Source organism: Sinocyclocheilus rhinocerous, unplaced genomic scaffold, assembly GCF_001515625.1.
Source record: "Sinocyclocheilus rhinocerous isolate Xijiao unplaced genomic scaffold, SAMN03320098_v1.1 scaffold1441, whole genome shotgun sequence".
NCBI classification, from domain to species: domain Eukaryota; kingdom Metazoa; phylum Chordata; class Actinopteri; order Cypriniformes; family Cyprinidae; genus Sinocyclocheilus; species Sinocyclocheilus rhinocerous.
The window spans coordinates 1,631,979-1,656,253 of record NW_015654063.1 but is presented as its reverse complement, the minus strand read 5'-3'; the positions used below and the strand labels follow the sequence as shown (position 1 = coordinate 1,656,253).

The following is a 24,275-nucleotide window of genomic DNA, read 5'->3' as shown; positions in this document are numbered from 1 at the left end:
GACGCAGAGGAACGATATTGTTGGAATCACTTCCAGAACATTTTTTTCCCATCTGATGAGCAATAAAAACATTGACAGCTAATCTTTATAGATAAATATGGTATGGATGCTAATATAGTTATCATTATAGTTATCATTCTTGATGTGTACAGGCCTTTATTCTTTTTATGTATACCATATTTACATAAATTTAACTTAAAAATGTTTATGAATTACTTAAATTTAACTCAATGTTCTGTCTCAATACTTTTTGTGCGCAAAAGAAAAAAAAAACTTTATTCAACAATTCGTCTCCTCCACATCACCCTGTAGCGCCTTTTTGGAGAGTATCAGCTAGACGTAAACAATGTATGCTGTTCTGTGTCAGCTACGTAACAGGTGCGGGGCTGATGGAGCGCACAGCGCTGCGAGTTAGTGCTGATTGCTCCCCCACATGCAGCAGACGATGACAGGATCAAAACAAACCACCACGTGTAGCTGACAGAGACAGAACATGGGTGAACATCAGAAATAAGTCGGTGAGAGGTGCTGACCATGACAGAATCCCTCTCCTCAGGGATGCCGCCATGTCACCATGACGCCGATGGAATTGGTCTATGAGAGCGTGATCCAGTATGTCACGAGCCGGAATCCAGCATCTCTCCTCCGGACCATAACCCTCCCAGTCTACCAGATATTGGTGACACCTACCCCTCCACCTCACCTCACATCAAGGAGCCGTCGTACAGTTTAGGCGGGCAACCCCTCGATGAGTCTGGGAGGCGGAGGGGCCGAGGTCTGGGGTTGGAGGGGGGAGTGAATAACGGGCTTGATTCTAGATACATGAAATACCAGGTGAATTCTTTAAAGCATGGGAGGTAGTTTGAGTCGAACCGTCACCGGGTTAAGCACTTTAGTCATGACATACGGTCTAATGAATTTAGGTCCCAGTTTACGTGCGGGCAGCTTGAGAGGGATGTCTTGGGTAGACAACCAAACCTTCTGACCGCATACATAAAGTGGGGGCTTAGAGCGGTGACGATCCGCCGACGTCTTGTTCCTCTCGCCTGTCTGGATAAGGGCTTGTCTGATGATCCTCCATGTCTGGAGGCATCTTCAAATAAACACATGCACGGATGGAACAATGGCGTCGGATTCTTGTGAGAAATAAAGGGGGCTGGTAGCCTAAACAGCACTGGAATGGTGACAATCCCGTAGACGAGACCGGGAGGAAGTTATGTGTGTACTCGACCATGGCTAATTTGGAACTCCAAGTCAATGGTTCTGTTGACGCCACGCAATGCAGGACCCTCTCTAAGTCCAGATTGACCCGCTCGGACTGAACGTTAACCTGCGGATGGTAACCAGAGGATTGGCTCGCTGTTGCTAAATCTAGATGTAATCTAGATGTAAATTGGGGACCCCTGTCAGAAACCACGTCCACCGTGAGGCCATGAATGCGGAAGACGTGATCAAAGACAATGACCGCTGTCTCCCTTGCTGAAGGTGGTTTGGGAAGGGGAATGAAATGAACCACCTTCGAGAACCTGTCTATCACAGTGAGAATCACGGTATTGCCACTAGACGGGGGTAGGCCTGTGAAAAAGTCCATGGCAATGTGGGACCAGGGTCTCGAAGGGATATGCAGCAGTCGGAGAAGCCCTACTGGGGGTCTATTAGAGCTCTTACCCACCGCACACACTGGGCAGGCCAATACGAACTCCAGAGCGTCCCGCGCTACCGACAGCCATCAGAACCGCTGCTTAATCAGCGCATGTGTCTGAGCTGCTCCTGGGTGGCAAGCTAGTCCAGAAGAATGGCCCCACTGAAGGATGCTGGTTCGAACCGACTTAGGTACAAATAACAGACCCTCGCGGGGATAGTGACGCCGTCTAATGCCTCGCGGACCCTGGACTCCACCTCCCAGGTGACCATCGCAACCACCCGGTTGGGTGGCACGATGGGCACTGGAGAAGAGGATTCAGTCTCAGCTTCGAAGATCCGCTAGAGCGCATCAGGTTTACCGTTCTTACTCCCCGGGCGATAGGAGATGTTGAAGTTAAAACGCCCGAAAAATAGAGCCCTGCGGGCCTGTCGAGAATTTATTCTTTTGGCAGAACGGATGTTTAAGAACGGACTCAAGATTTTTGTGGTCGGTCCAAACCAGAAAAGGAATCCCCGCACCCTCCAGCCAGTGATGCTACTCCTCCAAAGCCAACTTGACAGCCAGTAACTCCTTATTCCCAATATCGTAGTTCCATTCCGAGGGGGTAAGACAATGAGAGAAAAAGGCGCATGGGTGTATCTTGTCGTCAGAAGGTGATCTTTGAGACAAAATAGCCCCCACTCCCACCACTGACACATCCACCTCCACTACAAATTGGCGAGATGGGTCCGGGTTATTTAAAATGGGGGCCGAAGTAAAGCGGCCTTTACGTTTTTCGAAGGCCTCCTTAGCCTGTTCAGACCAACAGAATCGCCATCGTGTGGAGGTGAGATTAGTCAGAGGCAGGGCGATTTGACTAAACCCTCGAATGAACCGCTTGTAAAAATGGGCAAACCCCAGAAATCATTGAACCGCTTTATGACTGTCTGGGGTGGGCCAATTAGCAACCGCTTCTACTTTGGCAGGGTCCATTCGAATGCCTTCTGGCGACAAAATAACCCCCAGGAATGGAACTGACCGTGCATGGAAATCGCACTTCTCCAGCTTGGCGAATAAGCGATTCTCTAGAAGCTGCTGTAAATCTAGCCTGACGTGCTGGACGTGATCACGCTCATTCTGGGAGAAGATCAGGATATCGTCGAGGTATACAAACACAAACTGGTTGACCACGTCTCTGAGCATGTCATTAATGAGTGTCTGGAAGACCGCGGGGGAGTTAGAAAGTCCAAAGGGCATAACCAAATACTCAAAGTGACCTGTAGGAGTGTTAAAGGCAGTCTTCCATTCATCCCCCTTCCTAATTCGAACTAGGTGGTAAGTGTTGCTTAGGTCTAACTTCGTAAAGATGGTCGCCCCCTGCAAGAGTTCGAAGGCTGAAGACATCAATGGCAAAGGATGGCTATTCTTGACCGTGATGTCATTCAGCCCCCGATAATCAATGCAGGGACGGAGCGACCCATCCTTCTTCTCCACGAAGAAAATTCCCTCCCCAGCCTGAGAGGAAGAAGGACATATAAACCCGGCTAATAGAGACTCATTGATATATTTCTCCATGGCCTCCCTCTCAGGACCGGAGAGCGAAAAAAGGCGCCCTTTAGGTGGAGAAGTGCCAGGTAATAAATCTATTGCACAATCATGCGGAGGGAGAGATGAAGCTTGGGACTCACTGAATACCGCTCTCAAGTCATGGTAAGTCACCGGAACATTCGCCAGGTCCACAGGCTCCCTCTGTAACACAGAGACAGACATGGCAGGGGATGACGCAGACACCAAACATTGAGACAAACAAAATGGACTCCACTCCAATACAGTGTTGTGAGCCCAATCAATGAGAGGATTGTGCTTAATAAGCCAGGTGTGCCCCAAAACTACTGGAGCGGAGGGAGAGTGAATGAGGAGGAATCAAATATCCTCTGTGTCATTGCCGGATGTGATCAGGTGAACGAGTCCCGTGACGGCTGTGATCTTGGTAAGAGGAGTACCACAAAGAGTATTGGCAGATATATATTCGGCTAGAGGAAAATCAGGAATACCCCAGTGTTTAGCCAGTTCAATGTCCATGAAGTCCCCCTCCGCTCCTGAGTCGATAAGAGCTGCCACCAGGTGGGTGACCCCCTCTGACTGAAACACAGCCAGGAGAGTAGTCCGGCCACCAGAGGGCACTAAAGCAGCAGTCACGCTTACCATGCACCAGAGAGAGGTTGCCTCTTGTGGGGGCAGGCTGTAACCATATGCCCCGCCTCCCCGCAATAGAGACACAACCCATGGGTGATCCGATGCCACCGTTCCCGGGCCGTGGGATGAGCACGGCCGATCTGCATGGGTTCCTCTTCAGAGAAACCAAACCGTGGTGACATGACGCCTCTAGCGCCGGGTGGCAGATCAAAGTTCCCGTGCCTGATTTCCATGCTGCGGTGTTGCGACCTGAGCGCCAAGTGGAAATCCACCCGAGTGGCGAGATCGACCAACCCATCGAGTGAGGGAGGCAGCTCCAGGGAGTAGATCTCATCCTTGATGTGCTCAGGCAGTCCATGGAGGAAGTGGTCCCACAATGTCATGCTGTTCCAGCCGCAAAATGCGGCAAGCGTGCGGAACTCGATGGCGTAATCCGACAAGATCTGGTTCCCTGTCACAGTAGCGAGAGTGCTCATGCTGCCTCATTACCCTGAGCTGATCGGTCAAAGACCTTCCGTAGCTCCTGGGAGAAGTTAGTGTAGAAACTGCAGCACTCATGCTTCTTGTCCCACATCGCCGTGCCCCACACCCTCATGATTCCGGCCAGGTGCATTATAACAAATGCTACCTTGGATTCGTCAGTGGGGAAACAGGAAGGCTGTAATGAGAAAGTCAGGGAGCACTGTGGCAAGAATGAACGGCATGATGTGGGCTCACTAGAATAAGGAGCTGGCGGATTTAGGCGAGGTTCGGATCGGCACGGAGTAGATGCCTCCTCCATATCCAGTGCCGCGGCGGTGGGAACCATAGATGGATCGATCTGAATCTTGTCGAGTCGTTGGGAAATAACAGTGAGTTGTTGTGATAGGCTGGTCAAGGCCTGATGAGATGCCTGTATCTCCTCCTGTTGGCGTCCTAGGAGGATCCCCTGCTAAGCGAGAGCGTGGCAGATCTCAAGGTCTCCAGCTGAGTCCATGACTGGTCGGTATGTTCTGTCTGAACGCTGTGTATAAAAAACAGGAGGACTCAAGTGCTGTGCCAAACAGAGGAATGAAGTTTAAAACTTCGGATGATAACATAAAAAAAACAGAAAACACAAAGTTCAGGGAAAAAGGAGAATAGGGAGAATTCAGGGCTCCCAGTGGCCACACCAACTGGACAGGTGGCTGGGAGGATGACTGAAAGGAGTTCAGTCTAGCGCTCCCAATCCGGACATGCAATCCAGTGGATTAGTTCATCCTCGCCTGAGGATCCTGGACACAGTGCAAAAATGATTAGAAGAGAGGATATCTCCAGCAAGCAAGGTAAGAGCAAACGTAACACAAAATGACATACCGACACAGAGAGATGACAAAGACGGGAATAAATAAGGAAGGGGAAACGAGTAACAGGTGCGGGGCTTTGAGTTAGCGCTGATTGCTCACCCACGTGCAGCAGACGATGACAGGATCAAAACAAACCACCACGTGTAGCTGACAGAGACAGAACACGGGTGAACAGCAGGAATAAGTCGGTGAGAGGTGCCGACCATGACATGATGGGTCTCTTCACCAGTTTTGCTCTGTACAAATTATTTAAGAAACATTCACAAGGAAAACACGAGTCTACTAAACAGATTACAAAAGAATAAATTAAGATAACGGTATCTGTATTGTTGCATTATAAATGGTACCTTCTGTATTTATTTACACTTCTTGTTGATTTGCTCTTTGGAGAACATAATTTTAATTAATTCTCAAATTCTTTGACGTGATGAGCATAGGTTTGCTATTTGTTTTAGAAAGCACAATCTGTCATCAGCTTGCATGAGCCTGAAATAGATCATGATGCTTTCTGAGTAAAATCTGTCCACTACCTTAGTAACAGATGCTGCTTAAGCCTGGTTACAAGGCTGTTTTAAGCTGCCTGCAAAAGAGATTAATGTTTTAATACATCATCTAAAAAAAGGTTTAAAAGGACCTTTAGGCTTGACCTGTGCACTCTGCACATAAATCTGATTTGTTTTCAAATCCAGTCTTTCAGACTGACTGTCATTGTGTCAGTGATGAAATTTGATCCCTTTGTACAGATATTTTAGTTCATATCCTGTGTATCTAAACAAGTTGCTTTAGGAATCATGTAAGAGTCCAGAAAATATCTTGCTCTCATTATGAACTCCTGAAGAACATGAGTGGCATTTTATACATTCATGCGTATACACATAATGAGAGAAAGTATTCATACAAATCTTGAGACAATAATGCATTTTTATGATGTTACAATTGATTTATCACACTCTAAAAAAATGCTAGGTTACTTTTTCAACCTAAAGGCTGAGTTGAGACGGTTGGATAACAGAATGGCACTTGAGAGGAAAAATCGCTTTAAACACAGAGGGTACAATCCTGTCAATTCACTATAATACACAGTTTATTCCCGACTTTCAGTGTTTATTACAGGCTTTCAGTCTGTGTTTCTTGGCGGCACTCAGCCTGATGGTTTGGCCATACTGTTAGTAGTGTATTCGTTGGCAGGAAAAAATGTGAATAAAATAACTGGTCAATTTTTTTAAAGACTCAATATTAAACGATTCAAAAGCAGTTTTGTTTAACTGTATAAGCTGTATAATTATTGGGTTTCCATTCTTTTCTACACTTTTCCTCATACACATGTACGGATTTATGTTTGTCTATATTGTTTTTGCTTAATAAATGTTCACCTTTTGATTATTACTGTTGCTGGCATTGTTACTGTAGTGATTATGTGTGTACATTTAATTTCCAACCAATATTGAGTTCATCTGAACCCAGCAGTATAGTAATTTTTAAACAATAATTGAGTTAAATAAAGCCTAATATGTTGGGTCAAACATTTAACCCAACCCAGTTGGGTCAAAACAACCCAGCGCTAGATTTGTTCCTTTTTGACCCAGCGCTGAGTTGCCAAAATGACCCAAATTGGGTTGTTTTTCATCCAGCATTTTTAGAGTGCAGAAAAAAATTACTTGAAATCCAATCAGACTGAAATGCATTCCAAGAAATTCACATTTTAAAACCACATATGGATGTCGTTTGGATGGGGTTTGTAAAAATCAGATGCCATGTGTATTTTCTGACTACAAAAGCTCTACTGACTAAACAGATTTTAGACAAATACGCCAAAAATCTGTCTTCTGTCTGTGTGAAGTTGTCTGCCTTAGTGTTTTTTGCCATACTGACTGATGAGGCTGATAAACATTTTTATTTTCATCACGCTGTCTACAAACTTTGTCCGTGACAAGGCGAAGCATTTCGAGAAAAGACTACGCTACTGAGAGGTTGTGTATGTAATCTGATGAGAACACTTGAGTTGACTGTTGGTCAAACACCATGAAGCATGTGGTTAGTTTAGGCTTCAGATTATATCCTATTAATCAGAAAAGAGCTGTGGGCCACAACAACGCAATGTGTTCAGCACTCACAGACGTCTCAAACACACCTCGGGGAAATCAGAGTTTAACAGCCCTTCCATTTTCAGCCGTAGCATCCAAGCTCAGAGCATTACAACAGTGAAACGCCTCCAAACGGAGGCAGGTGCTATGATGTCTGACTAATTATAGAGAAACAGCTCATTTCTGAAATGAACTTTTCACAGGCATAGTCGATCTGCAAATGCTTATTGTTTTACTGGATTTACCTAGCAGATGTTGTTGCTGTCTGTTCTGCCGTATTTATTTAAGTGTTTAGAGTTTAACTGATTCCACGTTCCACTAATCCGAAACCTTTATGTCAGATGTTTCCTTCGTGAGAGCATCTCCTGAATGAAACTAGTCTGTATTTGTGCTAGAAAAACCTCATGTTGGACTATCATGGGCTATTAAACACTGAATATGCAATAGGGTCCATATAATCCTTCACAATTGACATCTGTGCAGCCTACAGCAGGCTATGATCCATTTTACTGTTGCATTCACAGTTCACTAAGCATTCAAACACAAATTCGCCATGTGCTAATTCTCTCACTTTTGAACTCATTTATAAACGTAGATGCTTTACAAGTTGTAGTACGCCAGTTGTTTTTAACAAGAAACAAATGTTTTCTCAATCTGGATCCAAACCTGAGGAAGTCAGACATCTGTTTCGCAAACGTCTTCACAGGAGGATCTCTATATATTAGTCTCATGAAAAAGGAGTCATGATGGGCTTGGAAAGGTCAGAACTAAATGCATCTGCTGACCTCATTTCTCTTCTCATTAAAGCAAAAACATCTGCTGAACAAACCTTTTAAAGACTGAGTGACACAATGCAAGATTGGCTCATAAAAGTATTTTGATCCTTTTTCAAAACACGCAATCAAGAAGAGCTCAACTGATCATTTTCAACTATGAGCACCGTCATCTTTTCCGATCCAAAAATAACAACCTGAACTAATGGGATGCTGTTTTAAAATGAGCGAATCCGACAACATTGTCTGGGTGATCCCATAAAACTGATCTTTGTGTGTGATCCTGAATACCGACCCATTATCCAAGTCATGAGCTGCGCAGGGGAACGATGCCATTAAAACCCTGGCTGGTACATTGGGGAAAGTTTGGACGGCCAAGCAACATAAATTTAATGGGGGAATTGGCAGCTTTTAAGGCCTGCTGTGTGATGGACGGTCATCAGGGCTGAGGAAGAGTGTGGATAACAAGGTATCAGTGCAATGTTGACATTGTTCACTGCAAAGTAAGTTCAGGGAGTAGATGCACGTTGATTATAAAGTGATGTTTAGCCAGTGGAAAAAATATGGAACATATAAATCAGGGAAAATGTGACAGACTATTGGGGAAGAGAAGAATAGGTGGCAAAATATAGAAAAAGGTAAGTAATATGGATAGTTTGGGGAGCATTTATGCTGGTTCCTGCTTGGTTATGATTATGCTTAACTGATTATGCTTTTAAATCAGTGTTTCCAATCCATTTTTGCATTATGTATCCCCAAAGCCCTATCTGTAAAGCTCAAGCATCCCATTATCAACACCAAACCAGAAATGTGAATTTGGTAAAAAAAAAATGTCTTCATAGTCTTCAAGGAACATAATAAATCAATTATTTATGTAATAATTATTTTATGACCAGTTTACACTAAATGTTTAATTAATGTTACCTACTATTTGGTTTTCTTTCTTTACAAAGGAACTTAAAAAAACATCATGACATGAAAAACAATACCCCATGGGACAGTCATTTGTGACCATTTGAGGAATTGGGAATTATAATGTTTGAATTTAAATCTTAAATTAGTTACTTGATGAGTAATGAGTTCATGCAAATGATTGTTTTTTTTCCCGATAAATGTTATAAAAATTCAATGTAGGGGAAATACACTGTAAAATGTTTCCATCATTATGACAAAAAAAAAATCTTTGTATACATCCATTCAAAGTGTCATAACTTCCTACATAATTGTTTAGAGTTCCAGCTTGATTTTTTCATCAGTAATTAAAATCATTGTTCCTGAACTCATCACTCCAGGTTGTCACTTTGGCAGCACTTTAATTTTACTTAAAATTAGCCATTAAATTGACAATTTATTAAAATGTTAAATTTTAGTGGCTTGAAATATTTTACAGTCACTGAATCAAGTCTGACTTCCCATGGGTCCCATGGCACTCAAAAATATCTGACATTTAATCAAGCTTCCCTCTCTAACCTTCCTAAAAAATAAAATTAAATAAATAAATAAAATATATATCTTCTAAAAGAAGGACTGAACAATCACAAATCAGATTTAAGTGTTCGTTGCTGTTGTTTGATGATGATTATCTGGAAGGACCTTAATACGCTTATAGCTATAAATTTACGAGGGCATGTGAAAGCATTCATTAATCAGTCTGTGAGATTATGACAGATTGGCATGAGTTCATCCCAATCAAGGGGTTTAAGGTAGGGTGACCATACGTGCCATTTTCCCAGGACGCGTCCTGGGAAAATGGCACGTATGGTCACCCTAGTTTAAGGTTTTCATTCAGTTGAGGTCACCTATAACCACAGACTGTGAAGGCCACAAAGGACAACTTCAAAAAACAAAACAAAACCTCTTCAGTCCAAAAAATGAAGATGAAGTCAACTGCCAAAATCATTGTCCTGTCTAGCAATAGACCATAATCATTAACCCCATTGTAATATTTTATGGCTCAGACTTTGGAAAGCTGCTATATGTCAGTGTTTTAGAGTTCTGATCTTATGAATGAAATCTCTCCCGATGTTTCTTGACCTCAGAAAGGATTTTAAAAACACTATGCAGGCACTTAAAACTTGAACAAAAGATAACTTAACATAAAGTGTAAGACTGGCATTCTACTAGCCATTTTCATACATTTACATAGTCGTTTGAGCAAGTCAGAAATTGTAGTCTCTCAGTAAGCACTAAAAGCTCTAGAAACTCTGCTTCCTGCTGACTCTAATCTAGCAAGTTCAACATTACCGCTCAGTCGATAAAGGCGACCAATGAGCTTCTTCTCATCCCGAAGAGCCATTGTTCTGCTTGCATCTGATCCAAACTTTTCCTCAGCATACTCTACACCACAAACTTTACCTCAGATGCAGATTGTTATTCATGGTAAAAAATTCATTTTTTTCTGGTTCTTCTACACCAAAACCAGTTCAGTCAGAAATAAATTTTGCAGGCAGTCGTTTGGTGTCTTTTTTGTTGTTGTTGAGTGAGAGTGACAGACCTTTGACAGAAGAGGGTGAGGTTGGTATGACCTTTCCTACCGAGCTGTTCGACGCCACCTTACGTATATACATTTATACAAGTCTCTAGTGAATATATAACAACATGAACAATCATGGATCATGAAACAATGGCCGATGTTGATGTAGCATGTGGTTTGCTTTGCTGCAAGAAAGTGATAAACAATCTAAGTCTTCTACCAAAGTAAAGCCTCACAATATGCCAACATCTACCCCAATTCTTCTCCATCTTGTCCTCTGAGAATCAGCATGGTCCCATTGTGCTGACAGTGGTGTAGTTGAACTTAGAGATGGATGCTCCGGTGGCAGTAACCTCATCGTCACCTTCCCTGAAGCCTCTTCTGCGGCAGGGCCAGCAGCAGCAGGAGAAGGTGGCAAGAAGCGCCTTTCGAAAGCGCTTGTTCATAAAGCAGTAGATGATTGGGTTGATGCAGGCAGACGTGTAGGACAGCAGGTGGATGAATGAGATGGGGGCTCCAGAAAGAGCCCTGTGGGCCGAGGGAAGGTCGAACGCTTTCCAGGTGTTGACGGAGTACAGAGGCATCCAGCAGATGAAGAACATGGCCACAATGACAATAAGCATACGGATCACCCGCTTCTTGGCCATCAGTTTAGCCTCAGACGTGTTGCTGCGGGGTCGGTCCACCTTTGCGGAGCCCGTTGGGGTGAGGACTGACATCTCCATTGAGTTGGGCCTCTTGGACACCTGGATGTAGCAGCCGTCTCCGTCATCGCTGCTATATAAGACAGTGGTGCTGATACCATTTTTCATTCCTAAAGAGGAAACATTGTACATTCCTCAAGAAGAAGCTCTGAGGGGGTATTTAAATAAATACAGATCAAACTTGAGTTTGGATAATCCTTAAAGTATAATGTTTATGAAGACTGAAGTTATTGACAAAATATAGTTTAAATTGAGGCAGTACGCTAAGCAGTTTTGTTGAATTAACAATAGTTGTCCTCTGTGATATTGCACCGAAAAATTTAACATTTTGAATTTTTTACTACATCAGAATGGTATGAAACTTGGTGACTTTTGTGGTACTTGCTAAATGAACACAAACATTTCGACACGATTAGAAAAGGCTAAATCAGGGCTGTCCAAACTCGGTCCTGGAGGGCCGGTGTCCTGCCGAGTTTAGCTCCAACTTGCCTCAACACACCTGACTGGAAGTTTATATGCCTAGTAAGAGCTTGATTAGCTGCTTCAGGTTTGTTTGATTAGGGTTGGAGCTAAACTCTGCAGGACACCGGCCCTCCAGGACTGAGTTTGGACACCCCTGGGCTAAATGGTCTTAAAAAAACACCTGTGATCTTTCTGCTCAAAAAATGACCACCATAAGAAATGAATCGGAAAATAAAAAAATACACAGTCATTTTTTGGGGGGAGTACAATCTACATCCTTTGTTCTGTTTTTATTTAAACGCTAAATTAATTGAAAATGATATGATTTTTTGTATAATTTTATATAGAAATAAATAGTGCATAATTTAGAGATTAATTTTGTATAGTATATGAAATCCCCTGAAATATTATTGAATACATATTATTGAAACAAAATACAATCATTTCTTGATAATAAAAATAATGAATACACTTATTGTCTTCTGTCTTTTTTACATGGCAGAGTATCACACTTGACCCTTAAGTGATGAATACCAGAGGGTTAAAGGGATAGTTCACCCAAAAAAATGAAAATTCTGTCATTAAATACTCACCCACATGTTGTTCCAAACCCGCAAGACCTTCGTTCATCTTCAGAACACAAATTAAGATATTTCTGATGAAATAGAGGTTAAACCACTGATGTCACATGGACTATTTTAACGATTATTTCAGTGAAAATATCTTAATTTGTGTTCTGAAGATGAACAAAGGTCTTGGAACATTGTTTGGTTTGGAACAACAAACAAAACAAATTACTTACCCTTGGTAAGTAATTTCATTTTTGGGTATACTATCCCTTTATTTGTCGAAATTTGTGGAGGAAAAAGGAATACCAATTTTCAAACCCTGTAATAATAAATCAAATCAGTCGCAATCAAATTACTCTTACAATCAGGTTCATTTTAATAAATTAGTCAAAATGACTCACAACTCACAACCTAAAACTCAGTTATGAGTTTGAATTGCTTTAATGACTCATTCACTTACTGAATCAGTCAGAACAGTTCTTGGCTGAATCATTACTTCCATCATATCCTATTGGAAATAATTCAATAATTGTTTCTGTAGTGTGTATAATTAAGGCTCATGAGACTTAAATAAACATACTGATCTAAGCAACAGTTAAACATTTGGAAAATAGTTTAGAATTTTTTGTATATGTAATACTCTATGAAAAAGGGAGTATTCTAATTCTTTAAAGATTCTATTAATGAAATGAATCAGTAAGGAGCTGGAATCATAAAGTGCAATCTGAATCATTTCATTCTTTCTGATTCCCAACCCTTGTGTCTTTCACTAAACAATAACCTTCATAAGACCCCACAGCAGGTTGTATTTTGACATTCTTGAGCTTCCTTCTTTTGCACAATTTTTTACCAATAAAATGGGAAAGGAAATGACATTTCGCTAATTCAAAGGAAAACATCTTAATGGGTAGAGTGGTGACTCAGCACTGAAGAGTTTAAATGCTTGATCACTGGAGCCCAGGGGAAATGGAGACATATAAAATTAATAAAATGTGATTTAGCGTAGATCAGTGTAATTCAAGATGAGACATAATCAAAGCAATCCAGCATATATTAACTTGTAAGAGCTCCATCAATGAGCAATATAAGGGTAATATTCAAGTTTATTTTTCCTGCTTTTTCCTTCTTGCTTTTTTAGGGGCAGTTGTGGAAATGTTGTACAGCTGCAATTATATTTTCGAAAATCCAATAGGTCACATTTCATTACTTAGGAAATTGAGCCTCATTCAAAAACAGATGGCCATGACTGTACACACAAACAATTAAATCCTCGGAGTAGGTCATCAAATACGATCACAGTTAATACCCTATGGGATGGTCTGAGGCTTACTAAAACATGACTTAATTAGACTGCATGTATTGTGTTATTGACTTCAAAAATGTCTCACCACTCTGTCCCTTCTTCTGCTCCAATTCAAACTGTATTCCACGGTAGAGTTCTCGAGAAATGAGCCCATAAGCAATGATCATCACCACTCCAGGAATGAAGAACAGAACAAATAGCAACAGGATGCACCTAAAACAACATGAAAATGGTTTGAAACTCCATTTTGAGGAATAGTTTACCTAAAAGTGAAAATTCAGTCACCCTCAGGCCATCCAAGATGTAGATGAATTTGTTTCTTCATCAGAAAAGATTTTTAGCATTACATTAGCATTGCTCACCAATGGATCCTCTGCAGTGAATGGGTGCCGTCAGAATGAGAGTCCAGCTTTTCACTTAACAGGACATTAACTGATGGACTGGAGTTGTGTGGATTACTTGTGGATTACTGTAATGTTTTTATCAGCTGTTTGGGCTCTCATTCTGACGGCACCCATTCACTGCAGAGGATCCATTGGTGAGCAAGTGATGTAATGCTAAATTTCTCCAAATCTGTTATGATGAGGAAACAAACTCATCTACATCTTAGATGGCCTGAGGGTGAGTACATATTAAGCATATTTAAATTTTTGGCTGAACTATTCCTTTAAAATATAAATACAACCATTCACTCATATAGGCTATTTATCCAAGGGTAGCCACTCATGGCCTGATTCAACTAAAACTGTTTCACCTAGATTATCCAAAACATTGTTTATTCTACAAAAGAGTTATTTATTCTGATTATAATTCTGAATTAATTTAAATATCAATAATTATCCTCAGAAGTGTGTAGTCATGCATTGGCATAGCTTGAAGGGAACATATTCGTGATGTGCCCAACAACACCTCTTCCCTGAAATAAAACCCCTTTAATGCCCAGCCTCTTGTGGCTTATTACTGTAACAGAATATGCAGAAAGAATTAGAAAAATGTACAAGCAAACTCAGAGGAACATGCAGAGAGAGTACGGTTGTGGTCCCTTGCTGTCTACCTAGCAACAACTGTCATAAAACATAATGTGCCGCAGGAGGCACCCAGCTGATGTTTAAGACCCCAGCTCCTTATCAGAGCACTGCAGAGTGACTCTGTCTCTGTGTCTCTGTCTTTGCCTCTCAAGTTGAGACAAACGCAGACAGTCAATGATGTTACCGTACGAGTAATAACAGGATGCTTTTCCAATTAAAGGAATTTCCAGAGTACAAAACAACTTAAGCTCTAAGGACAGCATTGCTGTGGCATTACCAGACAATCAGTTTAAGTATGTTAGTATACAAATAAACAGGTATGCACTTCCAGTAGAAGTCTATGAGGCATTCTGGAAACTTTAAAAACAAAAATGTTCTTTTAATATACCCTGTTTAAAAGATTGTTTATGTATCTGATAAAAAGTACAGTAAAAACAGTAGTATTGTGAAATATTATTACAATATTAAAATAACTTTTTATTTATTTATTTACAAAGCTACATTTTGTACATTCAGCATTATTTCTCCAGTCTTCAGGGTCACATGATCCTTCAGAAATCATTCTAATATGCTGATTTGCTGCTCAAGAATCATTTCATATGTTGAAAACAATGGTGCTGCTTAATATTTTTGAGGAAAAATTGCTTGTTTGTGCATTCCAGCCCAGCCTGACACATATTGATGTAAACTGTCCAAGCTGTAGTGTAGTGGTTTGTGCATGTGCTCAGGACATGTATACGCACTGCTGGCTCTGGACGAACCAGACTTGAGTCTGACCAAGTTCATGTCCTTTTTCCACTTAACTGTCCTATAAAATAAAGGCAGATGAGCACTCACAAATACTTGAACACTCACCAGGCTTGCTCCACCTCACTCTTTTGCCAGTCATGGCGGCACATGTGAGCTGTAATGTTGTTGAGCTTGGTGAACTTCACCAGCGTGCTGAAGATGGGATAGGGTGTCATAATGAGGAAGGACAGGACCCAGGTAGAAGCAATGACTTTGTAGGCATGGGATCGTGTCTGCCATGCCCGGGACTTCAGCGGGTTGCAAATGGCACTGTACCTCTCAATGGCTATAGCCACCAGACTGAAGGTAGATATACAGACGGAGATGCCTGTAAAAAAGCAAAAGAATTACACACACAAAAAAAACAACGTAATTTTAACCGTAAAAGACTGTAAAAATGCTATAGTAAGAACCTGTTGACTACTTGGTTAGTAAGTTACCTTACTATATATGGTGAAAAACTGTAATAAATCTAACAAGACATTTCACAGTTTACAGTAATTTTGCAATGTACAATTTTACAGTAAAATACTGTTGAATGCATAGTTTTTGGAAGTGAAATGTCTTCTTGTAATTTACAGTGAAAACCCTAAATTGGCATTCCCAGAATTCACTGTTTAACAGCTCATATTTGATGGTTTTTCATTGAAATAACTGTTTGTTAATTTTTATTAGTATTTATTAGTTACCATGTAGATTAGGGTTTTATGTTGATGTTTATTGCATTATTTTAGTGTCAGGTTTTTTGTCTATATATCCCATATATTAGTAATTACCTTTTTTACTGTAAATGTACTGTAACTTAAATCCATAATAAAATGTAGCTATCATATTTTTTATACATGCTATTTTTACCATCAATTTTAGTTTTTTTTTTTCTTCAGTTTTTTTATAAAGAAATTGGCATTGAGTCAAGAGCCAAGAGTCAAGATCTTGTCTAAACGGTTTATCCACCAAAGTTTTCTGATTCAGTTGCTCCTATCGCTATACGTATTCACTGCAAATCTGTATTTATTTCCCCAAAAGCTTGATGCTTTGCAAAACTGAAAGCGACAAAATCCTTAATACGTTCTTCTAAAAATACAAAGCTTAGTGAAAAACATAGCAGAATGGCATTCTTGTTGGCGAGAGTTGTAAAGCGAGATTTCCGACAGCCCCTCATGTTTGAGGAATTACTGGCCCGATGGCCCGAGAGATTTGATCTGATCTCGCCCTCCGCACCAGAGCTCGTACCAAGGAAATTGTTCTTTGCTTTACAAATTCCCGCCCCCTCGAAAAACAAACAGTGGGAGGGAGGTTGTGGTTGGCACAGCGTGTTGGATGTGCTGCCCTGTCGCACTCCGACACTGTGTGGGCTGCAGGCCACTCACACACACTCAAGCAAATAAGATCTGCTCTCTTGTGAACCGTGTCATCTCCAGGGCCTCCACCAGACAGTCAACATAATGCAGGAGAAAAACATCCTTTAGAAATGCTATCTGATCACCCGTGAATACCAGTAAAAAAAAAAAAAAACATGACAGTGTAATTGTTTTCAGGTCACCACACCTGAATCGTTCCTTGTGCCTGTGACTTTTATGCAAATGCATAGCAATATGGTCCACTGCTGCCCACGACAGAATTGTCTTTTGATTTTTTTTTTGCCCCTTCAAATCATTTGCCAGCAGCCCTTGTGTGTCAGATCTGACCTTGGCATTGTACTGGCTGTTGCTGGATGAGCCTTGACTTTCATTTAGGGAGGTAGTGATCCATGAAACAGTGCAGATCAAGCTGGATGCATTCATACATATGTCTACATCAGTGGCCAATTTCTCAAAGCGAGGGTCAGTGCCAAAATCTGACATCCTGGTAACCGTATTACAAATGAACAGTAGTCTCACCAAGTCATTTTGAGTTGTGTTTTATAGTCTGACTCATATTGCAGCTTATTTGTGTTTTTTTTAACAGTACAGTATGTGTTGTTTAGGAGCCAAAACATTAAGTACATGATACTACAATAATAAATCATGTGAAAAATAAAACAAAAAAATACAGTGCAGAGCAGAGCAGAGCAGCAAACTGTGATATGGTTCATGAAGGCTTGGTGCATGAATATTAATTATGAATTTTTTTTTTTTTTTTTAATGTTTCAAAATATAGATTACATTAACTATTGTTAACCTGTTTTTTTTTCTGCTTGTGCAATTTATCTAAACAAGTTAAAGGGATGGTTCACCCAAAAATGAAAATTCTGTCATTAATTACCCTCATGTCGTTTCAAACCCGTAAGACCTTCGTTCATCTTTGGAACACAAATTAAGATATTTTTGATGGAATCTGAGAGCTGTCTGGCCCTGCATAGACAGCAATACAACTGAAATGTTCCCAAGTCCAGAGACGTAGCAAGGAGATCTGTAAAATAGTCCATATGACATCAGTGGTTCAACCGTAATTTTACAATTTATCTTGTATTGCTGTCTATGCTTGGTCAGACAGCTCTCAAGATTCCATTAAAAAATATCTTAATTTGTGTTCCGAAGATGAACGAAGGTCTTACGAGTTTGAAACGACATGAGGGTGAGTAATTAACGACAGAACTTTCATTTTTGGGTGAACTAACCCTTCAAGTCAACTTTATTTCTATAGTGTTTTATACAATATGGAGCCCTGCACATGACATCATGGCCATGAATTAAGAATTCACTCCCACGACTTATTTATTTGTGGCCATTATTTACTAATTAGTTCCCTCATTTTAGTTAAATCAAAACAAGAGAGCAAATTAGTATGGCATGGCCATGAATTAACTAGTCTTGGGAATGAGTTCTTATTTCGTTTATTTTTTTTATTTTTTTTCACGCATGCCATGTGTGGGGATCACAGTGGTAAATAACAGAATCAGTTGGAATCAGTTCAGATTCCACTGTAGAGCAGCTCTAAAAGACAATAGTGTCATTATTGAGCTCAAGTCAGTTCAGTGTTTGGTTCGGTGTTTGGTTCAGTTCAGATCAATAACAGTGTGAAGTTCATCCATTTAAAACAAGTTCAGTTTAACTATAAGAAGTTCTACAAAAGGGCAGCTTTTTTTCTTGTACTTCATTCCAGCATTGTGCTTTATAAGTAGTTAAAAAAATTACATATAGCATATTATTGTGTACTGTGGCTATCTAGTAAATTGCAATGGATTTTTTTTTTTCCCTAAAGATTTACTTTAATACATCTCATTTTATTGGGCTTACTCCGTTTGCATGGAAATTTCATGGTTATTTTTCCCCACTCATTTTTTATTTTTTTTTGTAGTGGAAAAACCTGTCTAAATGTCTAAAATAATAATTCAAGCAATAATTCTTCATCCCTGGGTCTAGACAGCATCGGCCCATCACCGAGATCCAGACACTGGAATCATCTCTTAAAAGTGCTCCTTACTTCACCGTGCATTGTACTACATGCATTGTATTGCTTTTCTCCATCATTAGATCATCATATGATGAATTACTGCTGCCATAATAGAAAGAAGAAGCATTGAAACATCTTTAAAAACTCAAAGGATATGTATTTACACAGAAAAGAATTACTTTTGCTGACTGTGCCTTTACAGACTAAATTAAAAGAAGTGATAAATACATTTAGACCATTTAACTTAATGATTGCTATCAGGATGTGAAGAGACTTTCAACCAGCATAACAAAAAATGACAAACACCTATTGCAACTTTAATATCTTTCAAAGATTTGAAGCCACGTAAAGTTCTGCAGATCTAGGCAACAGCAATTAAAGCCTGTGATTTTTACCAGTGTTTGTGAAGACGATCAGTAAACAGACTCTCCCTGGGTGCCATATGCCAGCAGGATATTCAGTGCAAAGTTGTACTTTTCTTTGTGATTTAGCAGGTACATTGGTAACATGCCTCATGTTAGAAATGAAGAAATGAAAGTCCATCTTACCCATAAGATAGGCCACAATCTTGCACATGGCAGCTCCAAAGATGAAATCCTCCAGCAGGTTGGGAATAAGAGTGAAGGGCATACAGAAAACAGCCATCATGAGATCACTAATGGCCAGGGAGAGCAGGAATGAGTTGGTCACCGTCCGCATTCGCTTATTCACCACCAAAACCACAATGATGAGCAGGTTACCAAACACACTCAGTAGGAATATGAGAGAGTATAGCAGTATGCGCAGCGAATCCATTTCTGAAAGACAAAGATCAAATAACAGATCAACATATTAAAGGCCTTTAAAATTACAAAATATAAACAACACTTAACCCTATAATGCCTAGCTTATTATATTGGATAGGCACATTTCTAAGGTCTCTAAATTATCAACATGATCAAAACTTGTTGAACACAATCTACTACATGCTTTCTGTTGTCCAGCTAGTATATATATAGCAACATAAAACTGAACATTTAAATATATTAAGGTAATATTATTGGTAAATATAAAGTGACAAATAATACTTACATGCATTTTGTGTAATACAAAGTTTATATAAAGGTTTCATTGATTTTTCTATTATTTCATATGTCAGGCTTCACAGGGTTAACATTAGATAATAGGGAATCAACTAAAATCAAGTCGGTCAATGATGAGAAAAAAATAGTGACTGGGGAAAGATATGGGAGGAGGGTTTAATTGCCATTTAATTGCTCAGTTTAAAATCACTAATCACTTTTAAATATGCCAGATCATTGCACATATATTTAATTACTGTAATGTTAAAGGCCTCAGTTAATGAAACTCTCCACACTCACCCCTGATTACGTTTTGAGTTTATTTTTCACACCGTCAGCAATTTACTGATGGAAAAGTATGTATAATTACTAGCATATGGTGAAATGTTTTTCCTTAAAGGTAAGACATGACCAAAGAAAAAAAAACTGTTTAATGAATCATTTAATTAATCATTGTGACATGTTAGGTAGAGTGTTTAATTAGCATGCAACAGGTCTGGGGTTCAAGTTCAATTAATAAACTGACTAAAATTAGAAATGAGACTGCATGATATTTGCCACTGTGTTGAAGAGTGAAAAATTTAAGGGGGTCTGAATACTTTCCGTACCCACTGTATATATATAATGAACTTAATTATAAAATACACTTTTTTTGTACTCCACAGTGACTGCTTCTAAAACCCTCAGAAAACCTACATTGTTTTAGCAAGCTAATCTATATATTTGCTATGTGCTGTCAGGTTTTCTTGCTGACTTGAATATTTAGAAGCGATAAATGCCTCTAATGGCCCTCAATGCAACCTCCTGCTAGTAATGGAAAAATTCCAGCATCATCAAATAACATCCTCAGAATGTAACAGCTCACTCAAACTCTTAAAGCTGTGTGTTTTTCAGACACGGCTGATGGATTGTGTTTTTCTAGCTGATCTCTGTGGCCATATATCAGAATTTTTACACAGGGAATCATTCTTTCTGACATAGCCCATCACTTTGTTTAAGCAATGAGTTGGAAACTTGATATCTGTAACTGAAATGCTAATGTGTAATTGGAAAGTTGTCTGATTGTTGATCAATCAAAGGGGAAATACGGTGACTAATGGAGAAAAATTGCAGGATTACTGCAAAACAATATTAGACTATGAATCACAACTCTGCTGCAATGTCATAAACTTACAATTAATTCATTTAATAGCTTCATAAATATGGAGCCCTTCATAAGCCACTTCATTGAAACCGAAAACTTCAGAGTATTCTCTGCGGGTGACTTAATTAATTTTTTTATATATATAAATAACTTTATTATTACATTTTTTAACTCTTTCCTTGCCAGCCTTTAAAAAAAAGTTGCCAGTGCCCACCAGCATTTTTTATAATTTTCACAACATTTTCATGGCTGTATGAATATCCGAACATCCATTAAGAAAGAACAGAGCCTCTGCTTAAAATTTTTTTTTATAATTTTTTATCAACACTTTGATATTATTCTACATATGCATCTGCTTGCTTGTTTCTGCTTCTTCTTCACCATTCTTTGATCCAGAGATGCAATACTCTTTTAGAATATGTGTAATAGTGCATCTCACATAACAGTGAAAACACGGAAAGCCGGAAAATTCTATCAATGGCAGGGAAAGAGTTAATAGACACTCTTTAAAAAAAGGTGCTTAAAAAGGTTCTTCACAGCGATGCCATAGAAGAACCATTTTGGTTCCACAAAGAACCATCTCTTTCTTACCTTTTTATAATCTGAAGAACATTCTTTCGCCACAAAGAACCTTTTGTGAAACAGAAAGGTTCTTCAGATGTTAAAGGTTCTTTATGCAACCATTTAGACAAAAAAGGTTCTTCTATGGCATCGTGAAACACCTTTATTTTTAAGAGTGTAGACAAGTGTGTGTGTATGTGTGTGTTTATTTTTTTATTTTTTTGCATTAATGCAATTTTATCAGAAATACATTGGTCATTTTATATGAATTGCTGTGATTCCTACAGAGCTGCGGTGGACTGGAAGTTTAATTTCCACTTAGTTATATATAAAGTGCCATTTCATACTAGACAAGACAATGCCACAAAATAAACAAATAAAAAGAAAACAGCTATTAAGATATTACTGAAAAGTGATTGTGTTTTAAATAAAATTTCCAAATAGTAATTGGTTTAGTTGGACAGGAAACAAGGCAAGTTCAATGATGTGACCAAAGAATCAGGATACCAAATGTAGAAGTAGAATCAATGAAAAACCCATGTTGACTACTTTCTGAATAAGAACATATACCCATTAATGTCTACAGTGGTTTTGGTAGATTTTTCTTTCTTTCTCAAGAAGCTGTTTTCAACTGTGATCACGGTGAAAATCACTGGGGTCTAAAACAAAACTGGACCTATTTGGCATTGACTGTATGAGACATTTTTCAAAAAGTCTTCAAGGTGAACTATCCCTTTACTCCTGCTCTAATTATTTTTGACATAGAAAAGCTCCACATTATAAACAATCCTCCATAAGAGTATTTGAATACTAAGCCTTAATTTTGGCATCCAACAATCAAACATTGAAAAGAAACCTTTTTTTTTTTTGGCAAAGTGCAACATATTCCAGCTGCTTTCCATTACTGCGTCTGCAGAGAGCAGTCAATGTGAGCCAGCATGAGCAGGGAGGATTATGGGATGTGAACAGTCATATCCTGTTTGTGGCTTAGTCAGGCTAAAGCAATCAATCGAGGCCACGTTTGACTACAGCGCAGGGTTCTGTGTGCGCTCCATTACTGATCGCCTGTAGCCACTGGTCTTAAAGGATTAGACCTGCCAAAATGCTGCTGACAACCTCAGGACTTTGATCTCATGAGAGATGTGGTCCACATGAGTGGCTCGACTGAAATCGATCTCTCACTTTCTCTGTCGTTGTTGCGTAGAATGTGTTTCATCAAGTAAAAAGAAGAACGTGTTTATCAAGTATCCTCCACATGGCACTACTTTCTGTAGGACGCCTTAGCCTCACTGTGTGGGAGAAGCGTGAACTAAACTGTTTGAGGATTGCTGTGGATTCTGTCATAGTCGTGGGTTTCAAAGGCCTTGGGAAATACTTAGAAGTGTCAGATAACTGCGGTGTGTTGCCTTGGGATGGGATTGGCTTGATTTAGGGTTAAAACAGCATGTGTCATCATTGCTGGTAATTGGATTAATATACTATTTTGAATTCTCTTTTATATTATGCTTCATACTAGACAAATTTTGCACATGCTTTACCATTTCAAAAGTGACTAAGAACCCATCTAGAGCTCTCCTTTTTCTAACTGTTGACACTTCTATGAAAATTGACACCAGTACCTTGTGAAAAGAAGTACACTTCAGCATACTTAAGTATAAACTGAATGTAGTATTTACAGACGCTTAACTGCATGTAAACTGCAAATAAATGATACTAGTTTAAATTTAAATTCATAATTAAAGTTGAAATATGATAGTTAATGCATTGAAGTATGCATAAGTGTACGTCTTTAAAGCATTACGCTGTCACGGTGTGTGTGGATAGAGGAAGCGAGGACTCAAGTGCAGGAGGAATGGTTCTCTTTAATAATAAAATGAAACAAAAACAAACTCAAACCACCCCGAAGGGGAAAAACAGACAGGCAGGCTCGAAACTGCACTACATGCAGACATAACACACACAATGAAAAAACAACAGATCAGCACAGGATTACATACACCAGGAGAATAAATGGGAAAGCCAACGAGGGAGACACAGGTGGAGCAACTTAAACTATAACGAGGTAACAAGATGGGAGGGGCAAGACAATAGACAGGAGAGAGCACATGGCACAAAACAAACACAACACAAGCCATGTGCTCACCGAGAACAGTGTCATCTGGTGGCCGTCCTGGGCACACCCGCTGAAGACTGTGCCAGAACCCCCCCCTTAAGGAGCAGATTCCAGACGCTCCACCAAGAGAAATCCCGGAGGGAGGTGGAACGGAGGTGGATCAGGGGGAGGGATGGTGGGCCAGGCCCGTGTAGTGGAAGAGGCCCTGGGGATAGAGGTAAACCAGGGCGCCACGGTGGGACCGGCCGGGCAGGAGGCCAGGGCCGGGCCGGCAGCTTGGCCGGCAGCAAGAGCGGAGCCTGCCTCAAGGAGGGAGCCGGCAGGGCAAGCAGCTGGGGTACAGCTGACAGAGAGCGGAACTTAAGTGGAGCCGACAGGGCGTGCCGCCTCCGGGGGCGCTGCAACCTCTTCGGCCACCACCGGGGGCACTACAGCCTCATCGGCCGCCGCTGGAAGCGCTGCAGCCTCATCAGCCACCTCTAGGGGTGACGAGGCGGACCCATTCTTCCTCCTCCGTTTCCGAGAGGGTGGCACTGCAGCTTCGTCTGCCGCCTCCGGGGGCACTGCAACCTTTTCGGCCACCACCGGGAGAGCTGCAGCTTCATCAGCCGCCTCTGGGGGCGCTGCAACCTCTTCGGCCACCACCGGGGGCGCGGCAGCTTCGTCGGCCACCTTCGGGGGCGCTGCAGCC

General features: G+C 40.4%; 1 protein-coding gene across 1 annotated transcript in view; it reads right to left on the bottom strand.

The window, feature by feature from the left end:
* Nucleotides 1-10,759: 10,759 nt before the first annotated feature.
* The window catches only part of LOC107716777 (cholecystokinin receptor-like), a 33,381-nt gene continuing 19,865 nt past the window's right edge, over nt 10,760-24,275 (bottom strand). The window contains exons 2-5 of the mRNA XM_016523330.1: nt 19,254-19,502; nt 15,397-15,658; nt 13,599-13,726; nt 10,760-11,289 (exon numbers count right to left, since the gene is read on the bottom strand). Of these exons, the coding sequence (XP_016378816.1) occupies nt 10,760-11,289; nt 13,599-13,726; nt 15,397-15,658; nt 19,254-19,502 (1,169 nt within the window). The remainder of the gene's footprint in view (nt 11,290-13,598; nt 13,727-15,396; nt 15,659-19,253; nt 19,503-24,275) is intronic.